At 45.6% G+C, this 16,012-nt stretch overlaps 1 protein-coding gene across 1 annotated transcript; it reads right to left on the bottom strand.

The window, feature by feature from the left end:
* Positions 1-973: 973 nt before the first annotated feature.
* Positions 974-14,209, bottom strand: wasla (WASP like actin nucleation promoting factor a). The gene is made up of 11 exons (XM_062461892.1): positions 13,573-14,209; positions 11,732-11,866; positions 11,483-11,569; positions 11,112-11,208; positions 9,800-9,823; positions 7,090-7,348; positions 6,459-6,501; positions 5,218-5,371; positions 3,205-3,776; positions 2,805-2,913; positions 974-2,593 (listed from the first exon to the last, which is right to left on the bottom strand). The coding sequence occupies exons 1-11, from the start codon at positions 13,675-13,677 to the stop codon at positions 2,532-2,534; spliced, it is 1,647 nt and encodes a 548-aa protein (XP_062317876.1). The 5' UTR covers positions 13,678-14,209; the 3' UTR covers positions 974-2,531.
* Between the last annotated feature and the right edge of the window lie 1,803 nt (positions 14,210-16,012).

The following is a 16,012-nucleotide window of genomic DNA, read 5'->3' as shown; positions in this document are numbered from 1 at the left end:
CATTTTCTTTTCATTGAAAGAGTGTCCTGAATTAAACATTCCGGAACATGAACTGCATTTAAAAAGTTGTGTAGGAGTACAGCAAACAAATCATGTATTAATAATGATTCAGACAGGAAGACTCAGTTAGTGGGGCCTAGAATAAGAACGTTTTTTGAGAATACTCATATCGGTCATGGCGGAGATGGTTCTACTCGCACCGGCTCTCCAGCAGTAACCAACTGACACACTGTCTCGACATCGAGGCAGAGCTCAATACACATTCCCCTATTGGTAGAGGGTACACAGCACCAAAGGTGGAGGCCGGGTGGTAGAGGGAACAGGAGAAACGCGTTGAACATTCTGGGTGTGGGTGAGTACCTGCTCTGGCCCTAGCTGAAGGAGTGTCAGGCTGCGTAATGTGACGGTGGTGCTGAATATCGCCCCAGTCTCCAGCATGAACCTGCTTCGCCCGATTATAAGGCCCGTTCAAATAGTTACTTGAGGGAGCACCTTTGTGGTTTCATAGGTACCTAGAAGACAAATTAGCAGTAGCAATTACAATCAACCTTAGTTATGCCCTCAGATGAAATCCCAGTAAAAATGTTCTTTACACAAGTAGCATTGGAATAATATTCAGTAACTTAACCCTTGTGCTGCCTTCGGGTCACATGACCCAAAGGTTCATAACGAACCATCGTTGTGTTTACCCAATTTTACCCAATACAAAAACAAATAAAAATAATTTTCTTTTAACCTTCGCAATGTGGGGGGTCTGACGCATGCTTACAAAAATACAAAATTGCTTTACTTTGTTTTTGTATGCGGTAAAGTTGTCGCAATACGACGGTGGGTCACAACGACTGAGGGTCAGAATGACCCGAAGATAACACAAGGGTTAAACCTAAGTTTTAAACATAGAAGGGCGGTACAAATTATGAAATTGGTATTTTACAAGAGTGATTGACGGACTATGTATATAACACACAACAGGTTCTCTGTAAATATTAACATTTATTTAAGTGTACAATTTAGTAATTTCATTGCTTTTTTTCCAACCCATTTTACAGGTTTGATGTCAGTATCATGGTTCTTTAATGCAGCAACAGCTTCGATGAAGGATGGTAAAAATTCAGACAGACGATTACAGTTAAAATAGCATCCCATTACTCCTGTATATACTGTGTAATGGAAGGCATCTTTGTCCATATTTTGTAGGAGTCAAACCAAAACAGTTCAAGACGATTCTTGCAAATGCCAATTTTGGTTCATTATTTGCCATTTTTGTCAACAGGTGGCATTCACAGACTCATTGCATAAAAGTAATGGTTTGTAATTAAACAGGATAGGGCATTTGTAAATTAGCATCTTAGTAGGAACACTGACTGGACAGAGGATACCAGGGGTACTCCCATCACTTCTACAGAAGGGGAAGGGGAAAATGTTGGGGGAATTGCAACCAGATATACAAAAGGGAAGAAAAACAACATGAAACAAAGACAAACCGCACAAAACCCAATTAAGTCCCCATAAGTACATGTGTGCAAGAATGTGTGTGTGTGTGGGAGAGTTTGTTTTGATGAATTACTCTTTTGATAGCGTTTATTGGGCATTGAGGAAGAGGAGACTCAAATCGAGTGCCCCTCATTACTTTGACCACTTCAAAGTACTGGATGCAACTGTCCAAGATAGTTGCTAATTAGCATAAATTGCTCAAGTAGCCCAAGATGAGATATGAAGGCCTTCATTTTCCCAGCTTATGGTCAGAACAAAAACAACACAACACCTAACTATTGTAGTGAATTCAATACTCAATTTGTGCAAAAAAGTAACAGCCTTAAATACACAACCTTTGAGTACACATAGGGCTTCATCATCTGGAGGGTGGACTACTCATGAAAAAATAACTGCTAGGCTATGATCTCAATAAGAAAATCGAAGGTACACAAAAAAGTAGGGTAAGAAAATAGTGTTATCTCGCATCAACCAACAATTACAACACAATAGGATCCCGTCCACCTGTTAACGTACATTTCCCTTACTTCGCGGACAAGGGAAAAGAACATTCAAAGTAACACACTAATAAAAAATATATCCCATCGAGAATTGCACACAGTTTATCCGGGAATATCAAACTACTGGAGGTCACCGTCACAGAGTTGTCTTTGTCGACTGTCTCCTGCATGGCTTGTCAATCAGCCCGCCCCCTGCAGTGTCAGGAGAAGAGTTAGTCTGGCGAAGTAGTAATCTAATGAACGGTTGTCTAACCTAAGCAGTTTTGACCGCTTATAACACCATCATGTCATGCTTTTAATGGTGTTGAGTGCATTCTATAACAGGGAAGGTGGAGACACTTTACAGAGCATGTGTGACAACTTTCTACCGATTAAATGAATGAGGTATTGCACAGATTAATAAAATGAAAGCAAATAAAGGCAACAATAAATACACAGAGAATTCATACACCATTTACATTACAATTTTAGTCGGGTTTTGGAAGATTTGTTTGAGGGACAGTCTTCGCGACAAACTGTGACAAGGGGCAGGGGCAGCTAGTCATCCCATTCATCATCGTCCTCGAAATCCTCATCCTCATCATCATCCTCATCTTCATCTAGAGAACGAGAGAGACGTTTGAGGTTTAAAAACAAAAAAACGTTTGAGGTCAATATTGTATGATCTGTCACACGCAAAACCAATAACACATCTGCACAGAACGTTGCCTCAGCGCTCTTCTTGTTGGTGTTGTGTGTCTTTAAGTGAAGGTACTGGAAGATGAACTGTGTAGGTGTCAGGTGAGTTGGTGTGGCAGGCGCTAGGCTCACCTGAAGAGTGGATGGCTTTGCTCCTCTTCTGCATCACCTCCATGAGAGCCCCGACAATGCCCGCCGAGGGAGCTGGCGTCCCGGGGCCAGACTCTGGGCTGTCCGGAACCTACGAGAAACACACACACACACACACACACACCCAAATGCTCAAAAAAGCAAAGAGTCATGTGACACTAAAAGTTCAATGGAACACTGATTCTGTGACAATGCCATCATTGTTTTCTAGGTTTAAACTCATGCCAAGAGGTGTAAACAGCAACAACCCCCAAAAAACAATATATATATATATATATTGTTCGGTTCTTCACATCAACTCTAGGGCAGCTCTAAGTGGATCTATGGGGATCGGTCATAAACCGTAGTGCGATGACCGTGTGTCCCTGCAGGGTCCACTCACATTCTTGAGCTGGATGCCCTGCCTGATCTGGTCGAGCAGCGCGTTGCGGCCCACGCCCGTGGACGGCGGCTTGTTGTTCTGCTCCACCTTCTTCAGCTGGGCGCCGCCCCGGATCTGGTCCAGCAGGGCCGACTTACCCACCGAGCCCGGCGAGTCCCCGCCTCCCAGGCCGTCCAGCTCTGGAGGGGGCGGGGGGCCCGGAGGGGGGGGCGGGGGTGGTGGGGGCGGAGGGGCTCCCCCGGCGGACGGGGGCGGCTGGGCCGGGGGCGGGGGCGGCGGGGCGATGGAGGCGTGCGAGGGGGGAGGCGGCGGCGGGGCTTGGTGGTGGTGGCCTCCGTGACCGCCGGCGGCCCGGGACGGGGGAGGGGGCGGGGGAGGCGCGCCCAGGGCGCCTGGTCTGGAGGGGGGTGGGGGGGGAGGGGCGGAGCTCGGGGCGCGGGAGGGAGGAGGGGGTGGGGGAGCGCCCCGCCCTCCCCGAGACGGGGGTGGAGGTGGTGGGGGGGTGTGGGCAGAGCTGTGAGGGGGGGGAGGAGGAGGAGGGGGGCCCCCGCGAGAAGGAGGTGGAGGTGGGGCTAAGGAGACAAAGAGAGTGAGGTCACATTAAAAGTAAAAAAAATAAATAAAAAAAACGTTTCAAGGTTTCCTTTTACAGACTAGCTGGGAGATTGGCATTCTAATCACCATTAAAAGCTCACTTTGGCACTTTTTACAAATGAACAATTTTTAAGGCTCTGAAAAAACGAACGTTTCGGAAAACGCACACACTGATGAGCATCCAAATCACTCCAGCACAGACAGCACCCCAGACACGAGGCAGTCAAACTAAAAACAGCACTGTGCAAGCCTTCAATCCATGCAAGAACACTGCTGTTATTAGAGGAGTTGACAGAGCCCAGTGGGGGGCGGGAGGGGTTCGTGTGTGTGTGGGAGAGCAAGAGACACTCAAACTTACCGGCCGCAATGTGCGCAAAGCGACCATCAAGTTTAATGCTACTTCACCCAAGTGATGATAAGATTACGGTAGAACGCTGCGGCGACTGGTCATGCATAGGTTTAAACCGTGTAAACAGTCAACACCTGGCAGAGACTCAGACCAGACACAGTCCAGGGGCCCTGTCTGTCTCGATGAGTGACAGGCACAGGTGAGAGCCACCGCATGACTACGTGCACGCAGTGGGTAGGTGCATGACAATGAGATTGGAGGATGGAGGGGTGGGAGCAGAGAGAGAGCGAGAGCGAGAGCGAGCGAGAGAGAGAGAGAGAGAGAGAGAGAGAGAGAGAGCGAGAGCGAAGAGAAAGAAGGGTGGAGCAGAGAGAGAGAGCGCGAGTGAGCGCGAGTGCGAGAGAGAGACACAGCGATGGAACTGACACACACAAGCAGACTGACAGCCTCACAGTCAGATAGTTACCCACCACACCACCTGGGCGGCCCTGGGAAAAACATCACATCATCTCAACACTGGGGCACCACACGTCTAACTGCAAATAAGGCCTGATGTTTTGTCACAGTATTTGGAAAGTATTGGAAAGTTATTGAGGTGATCCAATATGATTAATTGTCCTGAAATCAAGTACATCCAAGTACTAGACAGTCTTTACAAATGTCCCTGGTCTACTCTCGATAGTACTGGTCAAAATGTGGCCCTTTGCAACGGAGCGTCTCAGTGTAATGCATGCTGAAGGCCTCATGGAAGGGGGATTAACCCTCTTGTACACCACTTAGCCTGCACACATCTCCAACCCAAATTTTGGGTCTAAGCAGCAACTTGCAAATAATCTGCATAATCTTGTATCCCCAAAGAATATTGCTGGAATATTTATTTGAAAAAAGAATTTCATCAGTGTTCATTCCAAAGTGTGCGTCTGTACATGTAGCGTGTACAAGTATATATGGGAGTGTTTGTGAATTAAGGTGTGTGTGTGTATATATAGTGTGTACAAATATATATGCGAGTATGTATACGTATATATGTGTGTGTGTGTGTGTGTGGCAGTGGTTCCAGGAGAGCTCACCTTGTCTCCTCAGCTCGTTCTTCACAGCCTCCACGCCTCCCTTCTTCTCGATGAAGTCGTAGATGACCTTGGAGGTCTCCTTGTCCTTCAGCTGGGCTTCTGAGATGCCACACATGTCAAACAGGTTCTTCAGCTCTGGGTCCAGGTTGTTCAGCTGGGGGACGACGACAATGACGAGAGCGTCAGGAAACTCACACAAATCTTTGGGGATTTTAGCTAAAGCAGAGAATAGTTGTGGTTGGAAACCATTGATATCTCAGAAACCAATAGCAGCTAACTAAGACAGTACACATTCCAGTGAAATGTACATGCATGTACTCAAATAAAATGGTCAATTGAAGTATTGATTGGGGTGCACAACATATTTATTCTTAACCATTGTAAAATAGGCTGTATATTCAAGACTTTGTTTTGTAAACGGTAACAGTTTTAACTCATGTTTGAGACATAACAGTGCTCTGTTGTAGTGGTGACACTGTTTGTCAGCAGAGGCCCCAGTCTGACATCTAGTGGAGGAGGAGCAGGATTACATCTGTGGTTGCATGGACTGGCTTACAATCACACTTGCAATGTTACAATAATGACTCATTACTGTTCACAGGCCTTTAAAATGTGCAAAGTCATCTTCTTCCGTGTGCAGCTCTGTGTTATAAGCTTGGGTGCTCTTTAATCTATTGTCCCCAATCTGCAAACTATTTTGATCCAAAATTCCCCAGTTTCATTTCGAGACTGTTCTGACATGAAGGGTGGAAGAAATAGTGATTGAGATTCATGACCAGTCAAGTAAATACACAATTATGGCCAAGAGAATGGTGCTCAATCAGTCACATTCATTACAGCTGGTTAATTGACCATTTTGTTTTTATCAAGCGACCGACCCGCTTTATTGCTTCAAATTCAGTTTGCTGCTCCTAATTTGTGGCGAACATACAGCCTTAAAATACATGTATATCAACTTTTTAAAATATAAAAACAATACCTCCAGTCATTTAAACATGAAAAATAAATAAATAAGTCAAGCTTCTGGAATAATCGTGGGTTGCAGAAGGCCTACATGAAAGCATGGATGCCTGCTAAGTATGCGTTGTGTGTAACAAGAGGCCATTGTGTGGGTCAACCATGCATCAACCACACAGGTCACCATTGTGCGGCAAAAAAAGGGCCCCGGTTTGCAGCAGTGTGTGTGTGTGTGTGTATGTGTGTGTGTGTGTGTATGCATGTGTCATTGTTGCGGTACTCACATCGAAGCCTGTGTTCGGATCCCATCCCACATGGCCAATGTGTCTGAGGAAGGAGACGCACGACAGTGATGAGCGCATCACACGCACACGCCGGCATGTTCCATGTACGTTCACATGCACACACACGGGCTAGCATGTGCAAGAACTGACCCTCATGAAGACCCACTTGGCATGCATAAGTTCAGACACCCATACAATACATGTTCAAACACACACAATTGAGGGATTGAGAGGGTCAGAAGACATTCTGAAGCACGCCCTCAAACCTGATTATCCAACTCAATGTGTTGCGTAACTGAACAATGTGTTGCGTTTTCCTCTCTAAACATGATGATGCCAAACCTAGAACTGTGACTTCAATTTCAGTCTGAACTTGACAACCTATGAAGGTTCTGTGTGACCGTTTATAAAGCTTCTAACAACCTAGCGGACACTTAACATTTCTTTATTTCCATTTGGTATATATAAATGTTTAACAGTTCCTGGAGAGGCAGAGAAGAAGCACAAAGGTGCTCAAATCCTCCCTTTTTTGAAACATATCCCGGCAAATAATCTAGTCAGAAAAACACGACGCTCTCGCATAGTCGTGCTTCTTTGCTGCAGACTCCACACTAAACGCTCTCTCACTCACTGGAAGTTGCTGGGCGTGCCGATGTCAGCCTTGGTGAGCCTCTTGCCCTTCTTGCTCTTGGCCTTCTTGTCCCTCTTGTTGAGGCTGCTGTTGCTGAGCATGTTGTTGAGGTGGTAGGACTGCTGCTGGGGCTGGGGCTGGTGCTGGGGGGGTGGCTGGTGGTGCTGCTGCTGCTGCTGGTGGTGGTGGGAGTTGTGGAAGCGCACATTGTTGATCTCTGGGTTCTTGATGTCCACCGTGGCCATGGGGAGAGCAGGGCCTGGAGGAGGGAGGCGAGGAGAGAGGACAAGGCAGCGGGGTGTGAGGGGAGTGAAGAGGAGGGAGTGAAGAGAGGGATGGAAAGACGAGGGAGATGGAGGGAGGGAGGGAGGGGGAAACCTGTTAGAACTATAGCATCTTAGGGAAACGTATATGTTTATGACTTCATGAGAGGTAGTAAATCAGTTTGGAGTTACTTTGTTCATAGTCTCACGTCACACTATGTATATAGTGTATAATATATAATACACTATGTATTATCTATTATCCAAATACATTTTCTTTTTGTCACTGGTACTTAAGGGCAGGGTTGGTATTGTTGTTGAGACACTTTTTGCTACATTTGCCCTACAAGTGACTAGGCTAACTAGAAATACCCCACACATACGCTAACTTAGTCAATATCAGCCGGCTTCAGTAAGGCTTGCAGTGAGGTCACCAGGTTCTCTAAGAAACTCTCAGACACAATCTCACACACACCCTAGGTCACAGAGTTCACGGTCCTTAAAACATGAGTTCAAAAGGTTTAAGTTGCCGGGGTCTTAACTAGGCTACATCTCCAATCATATTTGTTTAAGTACTAAACTGTGCAGACGATTTTTGTGCAGAACACCTCTCTGTTTGTACTGAATTGTGTTCTCCATCTCCTCTCCTTCCTCCACTTTCTCCTCGGTGGGAGAGCGAGGAGAACGCCTTCCAACCCAAACCCTGAACCCACTGACCCAGATGGATCAGAAAGGGCTTGGGAAGAATGGGAAGAATGACTGGGGTTCCAAAAAAAACAAAATCATTCACTTCAATCAATGAACGCATAGGCTACATTAAAACCAGGCTTTCTTAGAGTTAGCCCACAGATTAGAGGAATAAATGGGAACAACCAAGAGACTCTCAAGACTGAGATTTTCAAACCATGTTTGGCCAAGTTTTTATTGCCGTTTCCTCTGAGAAATGTGTCCAACAATTCATGTGGAGTCGAATTCTGTGTGACTAGTCGCTATACTGAAATTCACAGCCATTTTCAGATGACTAATATTACGGTGTTCATATTTCCCTGGGGCCAACTATCGTCGTAATGGAACATTTGGTCCCACATCCTTTTTGAGCCAACCAACAGTGATCAAACTCTCCGAAAACACCTCTAACTAAAACTGTCCTGTTGAGAGCAGTTCAGTCCTCGAGATTGAGATAATCTGTACAAAACACAGCAGTCTGACATAATCAGTAATCCACAGATAATCCCACTCCAATCCCTCGATTCCCTACAAATGTTAGAAGTCTCAGATATTGACTGGAGAGAAATGCGTGACTTTGAAAGAGTTGTGTAGAGACACACTCCCCATTCTTTTATGTCATGGAGCACTTATGCAAAACGATACAAGTCTATTCCACAAACAAGTCCAGACACACCCTACTCTACATCTCAGTTGGTTTCAGAATAACACCAATCTGACACTTACTGCAGCTAGGCAAGACAGTCACTATTCTTGACCAGCCATAGAACACAGGTTTATTCTGAAACTCCAACAGTAACTAATCAATGCAGCTTCTCACACGTGGTGCACATCTGAAAATGTGCAAGTACATGTTCTCATGTCGTCATGGTACCCACTCATGGCGGACGATGAGAAGACAAAAGGTGTGGGGGCCGGAGGGGGCAAGCAGGGACAGGGACACAAAATAGGAACTGACTCTCGAAGCAAAGAAGCAAATCTAGGGCAAATATGTCCCAATTATGCCCGCTCATTTAAACTGAAATGGTGATTAAGCCCACACTGTGAAAGCCCTTTGAAGGACCTTTCGAATCATGATGAGGAATACACTCTAAAAATCCTTGAGGAAAAACACAGATTCTACGTCTCAGGAGCCTTTTGAGTAACACTATGTGGACCACAAACAACACTGTCAATTGTAAGTGTATCGATTACATAGTACAGTCAATTGTAAGTATTCCAAGTGAAGGAGTACAGTGAATGTTAGGTATACTAGGTTAAATCAGCCATGTCATGTACCATAGAAGAGGGGGGAGGTCTGGAAGTTGAGTTAAGAGGGCTCATGTGGCTCACATATGGCTGCAAACCCTGGAGGACCCTCAGGGAACGCAGAACTTCACTGTGTCATTAGAGTCGACATGACTGTGTGTGTGTGTGTGTGTGTGTGTGTGTGCGCGCACGCACTTGCTCACACATGAACTGACAGGCTCACGACTGCATATAGCTAGCGCGTGCATGTGCTCACTAACAAATGTTATCTCGGTAGCTTAGCCGTATCTAAACTGACGGCACACATGCCTCCAACATCCCGAGCGCGTATGTGGACATGACGCGCATGCATGAGCTTCCTGTAGCGCGTCCGCCCGTGTACAGAAACTCCTTTCGGGGAGAAAGCCGTTTCAGGTCAAACTCTTGATATTTGAAAGCAGTAGTGAGAATGGAGGAGTCGACCGTTAACATACCATTTGGAGGATCGCGTCTCTTTTCTGCAAGACAAAATGAACACGGTTACATTTCCAATCGAGCCGACTCGACAAAAGCTTGCGTCGACTCAAAGAAAACGACGGAGACGAGTTAGGGAAACAAGAGCCTGGAAAGGGTGAGGCCAGCAATTTAGGAAAGCTGATGGTTAGTTAACGGAATTTGAACAGACAACAAGAATTAGGATGTCAGTCCCCAGGCTCCCCCACCCCCCTTTCTGGGGGGGGTTTGCAGAGTGAAGGCAGCCATGACAGTGTAGAGAGCATGCGAGAGAGAAGTAGAGGTGGTCCAGAGACCATTCCCCTGTAGCCTTTCCCAGCGGCCCCATAACTCCTGATTCCAATCCTGACGGTTTTCAATAGTTCTAAACTCTTCCTCTCATAACACATGCAGTTCACTCAGGTTGCGCTTGAGCAAAGTTCAAGAAGCAGACGGCGCGAGAAGAAAAAGAAAAGAAGACTTGGAAAAACCACTGAATAAAGAGCTGGCTGTCCCCGGTATACCCCACCACCAGACACACACACACACACACACTTTTACCCTGGCCCCGCTTTGTCTTTGAACCCTCACAGAGAGAGCTGCTCGCTTCAAAGCCTAGCATGCAGAGAGAAACAGGAGGAGCTGGAGGGAAGCCAGACAGAGAGCCACGCTGTGGCCCTCTTCACCACAGTGAGACGGTGCTGGGTTTACTACGGCCACAGAGACATGGACCGCTGAGTTTACAACACCGAACAACCAGAGGGGGAAACAGACGTCCCCGTCGGGAACCTCGTCCCCGACGGGCACCCAGACCCACGTGGCACGAGAATGACCTACCCCTTAACTATCTACTTTAACCTCGAGAAAATGACTTTTGTCCTTTATTTATTGAGACAGTTGGGGGGGGGGAAGGAAGAGAGAGAAAGAGAGAGAGAGAGCGAGAGAGAGAGACGAAAGCAGGGAGAGAAAAGGAAAGTCATGCAGGAAATAGCCCGGGCCAGAATCAAACCCTGCTTTAAGGTCTTAGCGTTACGCGCTCTTACCCAGTGAGACGCCCAGTGAGACGCCCATTTGTTCCTAACTGCCCATACTGGGTTAGTATGGGCAGTTAGGAACAAACTAGAAAGGGAGTAGGTGCCAAAAGTAATAGGTTTGGGACTGGTCCCTTAGTTTTGTTAGTAGAGTGAGAAAAGAAAGTAGATAAAGCTGAGGATGACATCTTGAAAAGAGTTTTGCCCTTGTCCCCGGGCAGGGTTCAGAAGTAAAGGCTGCAAGAGGACCTTTGGTCGGCACTGCCAAGGTGGTTGTAGTTACCGGTTTTGCGTAGTCGTCGGCCGAGCAGGTCGTGGAGGGCTGCTCGGAAACGCTTGGCCTCCTCCTCGCTAGCAAAATTTAGGCCTATCTGGCAGGACTGGAAACAAGATGAGAAAAGAACATTCCTTTAAGGTCATGATTATTTTGACATCCTACATTGTGTCCGATGTCTTTCCTGAGGAGAAAAAGTTGAACTTCTAATTGATATTCAAGATCAGATGTACATATTTCATGACTGTCATTAACAAACAAGAAGAGTCCTTTTTTTCCAGAGAACTCCAAGAAGCGGAGAATCCATTAGCTTGATGACACTACCAGATTACCACTCTGGAATAGTGCTTTTGTTTTCCCCAACTGTTGAACGGACTTACATCTCCAGCAAACGAAATAAAGTAGGGTCTGGTGCTGTTGGTGGAGAAGTTATTGTACAGCTCCTGCTCAAACATGGTTTTCCCTTCCTGAAAAATGAGAAGAGAGGGTGGAAGGGGGGGGGGAGACAGAATAGTCAATAGCTCAACTCTCATGGTGGACAATTTCACTGCCTAAGAAACACTTGTGGGGCAGGGGAGGCAATTTACCACTGGTTACACTAGATAGGTTGCTACACTAAATCCCCTTACCTTGATGTCAAAGACCCTTATGTAGTAGGACCTCTGGGGGTTGTCTTTGATCAGGCAGGCCACTCCGCAGCACTTCTTCACCCATGACAAGCTCCTGTCCGTCCCATACACCTGCACCACCGCTGAACACAGAGTCTGGATGGGACATTCATGAGGAAAAGAAACAATGAATTTTCATATTTAGCGAGATGTCAATTGTGTGACGCTTCCTGTACTCCATGTCCAATATGTTATCTCAACCTCCATGGCTATCTATTTAAATGCTTTTGTCAGCCGATAAGCAAACATGCCAAATAAGGAAGAGGAAGAAGTGAGGGATAAGGTGCAGCATCTAAAGTTGGCAAACAAAGGACTAGGCTAGCTGCAGGGGCATTGTGTACACATTGTTTTAAACAGCAACAGTTAGGTGCTCCAACAGAACTAGGCTAAAAATTGATTTGGTAGTGGTTTGAAACACCTGGCATTAATTGGTTCAATAATAGGCCATTCCTAAACCAAATATGGCCATGTTGGCAGTCAGGCTCCAATTGTATGCCGTCTTTTGTTGCACTCCATTCTGGGGTCTAAACTGAAGTAGCCTACGCATAACCTGAACATTTGTCTCAGGTGTCCGAGCGTGTTAGCGCTGTTCCGAGAAATGGCATGTACTGTGTTGCACCATTGTCAAAGGCTCTTGTGCTTATGTTGCTTTAGACACCATTATTGAGCAGGTCAGGTGAGATTCATGACAGCGGGCAAAGACAACACAATGAAAGAGTGTTTGTTTTCCTTCTGAAAGGTCCAACCCCCCCAACCCTCCCCCTCCGGATCGACTTGGCAACCTGTGTACCCGGTCACCACAGAAACTTAGAGGAAATATCAAGTGCTGGCTTCCTCATCTGTGATTTAACATTTGTGGGTGAGAGAACATGAGGAAGCACTTCTCGCCACAAACTCCTCATCATAACACAGGAAAGGTCACAGGTCAGACCATTAATCCATTTGGCCATATTTGTTTCCAGGATAATAAAACAATTGTGCTTAAAAATAAATAGTTAATGATTAGTGAAAGCAAAAGTTCCTCCTCATGACTGTCACCTGAGCTTGATTCTATTCTGGTCCTGATTTTTTGTTTTACAATAAAATGTTTTTTAAAGGACCTGACATTTTCAACAACCAGATGGTTGATTACTGCAATGTTGGACCGCTTAAATACACTCACTGAGGTAATACCAAGGGTGGCAGAGACGTACATGTATCCATGATTCAGGACACAGACGAGAAAATACTTGCATATTATGCTGTTAATTATGAGCGAATTCACAAGATAAGCTGTGGGGCTGAGCTCTTGCCCAAGCACGTTTACCTGCCTCTCATTGTAAAACCTGAACTGTTGAGCACACACTGGCTGCATTGCGACAGTGCTAAGGGTCCTATCTTCCTTCCTTATAACACCAAGTTGACACATTTTGACAACACGCACAACGTCGTAGCAAGATCTCAAATCTTTGAGGTTTAATCAATTTGGAAGCATTCCACAAATATGCGTCTTCTTCTCAATCAATAAAAACACAAAGTAACATAAGTAGGCCTACAATTTGAACCGTTCAAGAATCCCAGAGGTAACCTAGTTTATTTGCCGACAAAATACCTCGGACAAGCAATATAGTCCAGCTCTGTAAGCAAACCCTGCACAGTAGCCTACTGATCCGTCCGACGTAATGTCGCATTAGGTTGTGTTGGTTTTAACATACAAATATATATATATTCATTTGAAAATGTTGGACCATGTCAGAAAATGTAAGCACATTAATTGCACTTGAACTTGTGAACGATGCATGGTCGTAAACAAGTGAACTTACGATGCATTTCCTGCTAAGGTAGTTGAAGAGGCATTCGTTTTCTTGCGGGGTTAGGAGAATGGAGCCCACATTTCCAACCCGCCGTTGAGACGGATGACTATTCATTCTCGGGAATAATCGTTTTAGTTCACAAAACAAAAATATCTATCCACAATTAAGAATATTACATAAAATCCATGCAGGCTTTGGTCGCCATGGCCTGCAACCGGATCAGCTCATTTGGTTATCTCCAGGGTGAAGGACAGAAAAAACCCGAAACGTTCCTGGATCCCGGTTGTATGAAAATAACCTTAATGTGTCCCTTGCCCTCGAAGACACCGTGGGAATACCAATCTTTACTGAGAAAAAAATTCTAAACTTTCATTCGGAACTCCAGCTGCAACATCGATACATCCATCCAACATGGCAGTAAGAAGGAGCGTCCACCTCAAAACTGTTAATAGGGGTGTAGGGAAAATCGAAACAATTTTTGCTATAACAAATATATAAAAACGTCCACAGAATCTAAATGACTTTAAAAAGTATTTTTTTATTTGCCAAAATGCTATGTATATATTTTTTATTACAATGTGGACGCCAGAATCTATTGAAACCAAAATGTATTGTAACCAGGAATGGTCTGACCCTTTTTCCCCATGGAGTTTACGACAGGAATGCAGTCCGCGTATGCGGAGGGGGTGCGCGTGGAGCTGGGCGGAGACTTGACGGGTAGGACGAGGGAGGGGCTACTTTGCTGTCACACTCTCAAAAAACAGTAACAGTGTTGCATGTGGTCATCGTTTCAAGTAGGCTACATAATTGAGTAGAATTTGACACGAGCCAACATCCTGTTTTTAAAGGTCTTTAGGTAAAAGAAGGTTCGTATGGGAGTCATGTGGCTGAGCGGTTAGGGAAGCAGGCTAGTAATCAGAAGGTTGCCAGTTCGATTCCCGGCTGTGCAAAATGACGTTGTGTCCTTGGGCAAGGCACTTCACCCTACTTGCCTCGGGGAGAATGTCCCTGTACTTACTGTAAGTCGCTCTGGATAAGAGCGTCTGCTAAATGACTAAATGTAAATGTAATGTAAATATAGGGTTAGAGTGTAGTATGAGGAACTTTAATCCAATTGATTTATTTCTTGGACAAGATTAAATCGAGTTTAGGACTAAAGAGTTGTGTTTTTAGGCCTAAATGTAGGACTACTAGATATCCAAAATACAGGCCAACACCAGGCAATGGTCCACTTACCCCCACAAGGGGACAGAGTGAAGATTTCCCAGGATTTATTTACATCCTAGATAAGAGGAGACGCGGACAGATGGATAGACGTTATCCGGTGTCCTTCCAGGTGGCACATGCGACTTCCCTAAACCCCGTCAGAGAAGTATTAGCAAAACCGCTAATCTATAGACTGGTGGCTGCTATCATGTTTGTCTTCCTACCCTTTCATGTTATGCTACCCTACGGAGCTAGCCTCGTATGCGTGCGGCTGGAGAGTGACTTGGTGCTGTGTGTCACACTTCAAGTCTAACCACGTGATTGACACACACACACACACAAAGGCACTCAGGTGGCAGAAATACCTTCAATGATTATTCTGGTCTCAACAGATGGGCAGTAAGCACACACAGCAGGGGCATACAATGCTTCACAGTTGTTGTTGTATTTTGGCTGTAACCCGCAGAGAGCACCCAGGGGATTACGTAACAATGATAGACAGAGAGAATATACTGAGAACCGGGTTTAACAGGGAAATTACAGAAGGAAGATCAGTCGTTTTAGACGTGCCCAAGTATGATGAATTGATCTGCTCAAATGCATGTACAGTACATGCAGGCACACGCACACACCCTCAAACACATTCTCTCCCACGCATACTTTCCTTTCTTTCCTCTCTCTCACAGAGGCGCGCGCACGCACAAACACACACGGACCGGTCAAGATGGCTACTCCATTGTAAGCTTCCATCAGTTCACGTCATCCCAGGTGGTAGCTGGAGATATGCTGGCCTGTGAACATTCATTCATTCTCATCACAAGTCGACTGTGCGCTGCATTCATAAACCAAACCTCAGAACACAGTGGTGGGCACAAAGAGGCCTATTCTCCCGTGTGGCCACATCATAGACCAGTGTGCCTTCAACAAGGACACGCTGGACCAACTTCAAGAGGCCCCTGCCAACTTGTGACAAGTAGGGGACAGGCATTTGTCATTGTTCCCTCTGGGCATGCATAGTATGTGGTAGATATGTTTTGTGGCATTGTGATATAATGAATAAACAAAGCCTTTTGTATGCATGCCATGATACAGGGTGTGGCGGAAAGTACACGAATGTGGATGCGCACATAGTAATGGTATGTATGTGTTTAAATATTCCTTGAGAGTTTTTTTTTTTTTGCCCTGGATGTGTCTTCCCACCCATGTGAGGAATGCTGATGTAGAGAGGTATGGGAGTAACCTA

Source organism: Osmerus eperlanus, chromosome 5, assembly GCF_963692335.1.
Source record: "Osmerus eperlanus chromosome 5, fOsmEpe2.1, whole genome shotgun sequence".
NCBI classification, from domain to species: domain Eukaryota; kingdom Metazoa; phylum Chordata; class Actinopteri; order Osmeriformes; family Osmeridae; genus Osmerus; species Osmerus eperlanus.
This window is presented reverse-complemented; position numbering and strand designations above follow the sequence as displayed.

Excerpts from the sequence above, each read along its gene's own strand:
- wasla (XM_062461892.1), bottom strand. The coding sequence starts at position 13,677 with ATGAATAGTCATCCGTCTCAACGGCGGGTTGGAAATGTGGGCTCCATT. Across the intron at positions 11,209-11,482 it reads TTATTTCGTTTGCTGGAGAT|TCCTGCCAGATAGGCCTAAA; the intron begins GTAAGTCCGTTC and ends TCTTGTTTCCAG. Across the intron at positions 2,914-3,204 it reads AGGGCATCCAGCTCAAGAAT|GTTCCGGACAGCCCAGAGTC; the intron begins GTGAGTGGACCC and ends TGTTTCTCGTAG.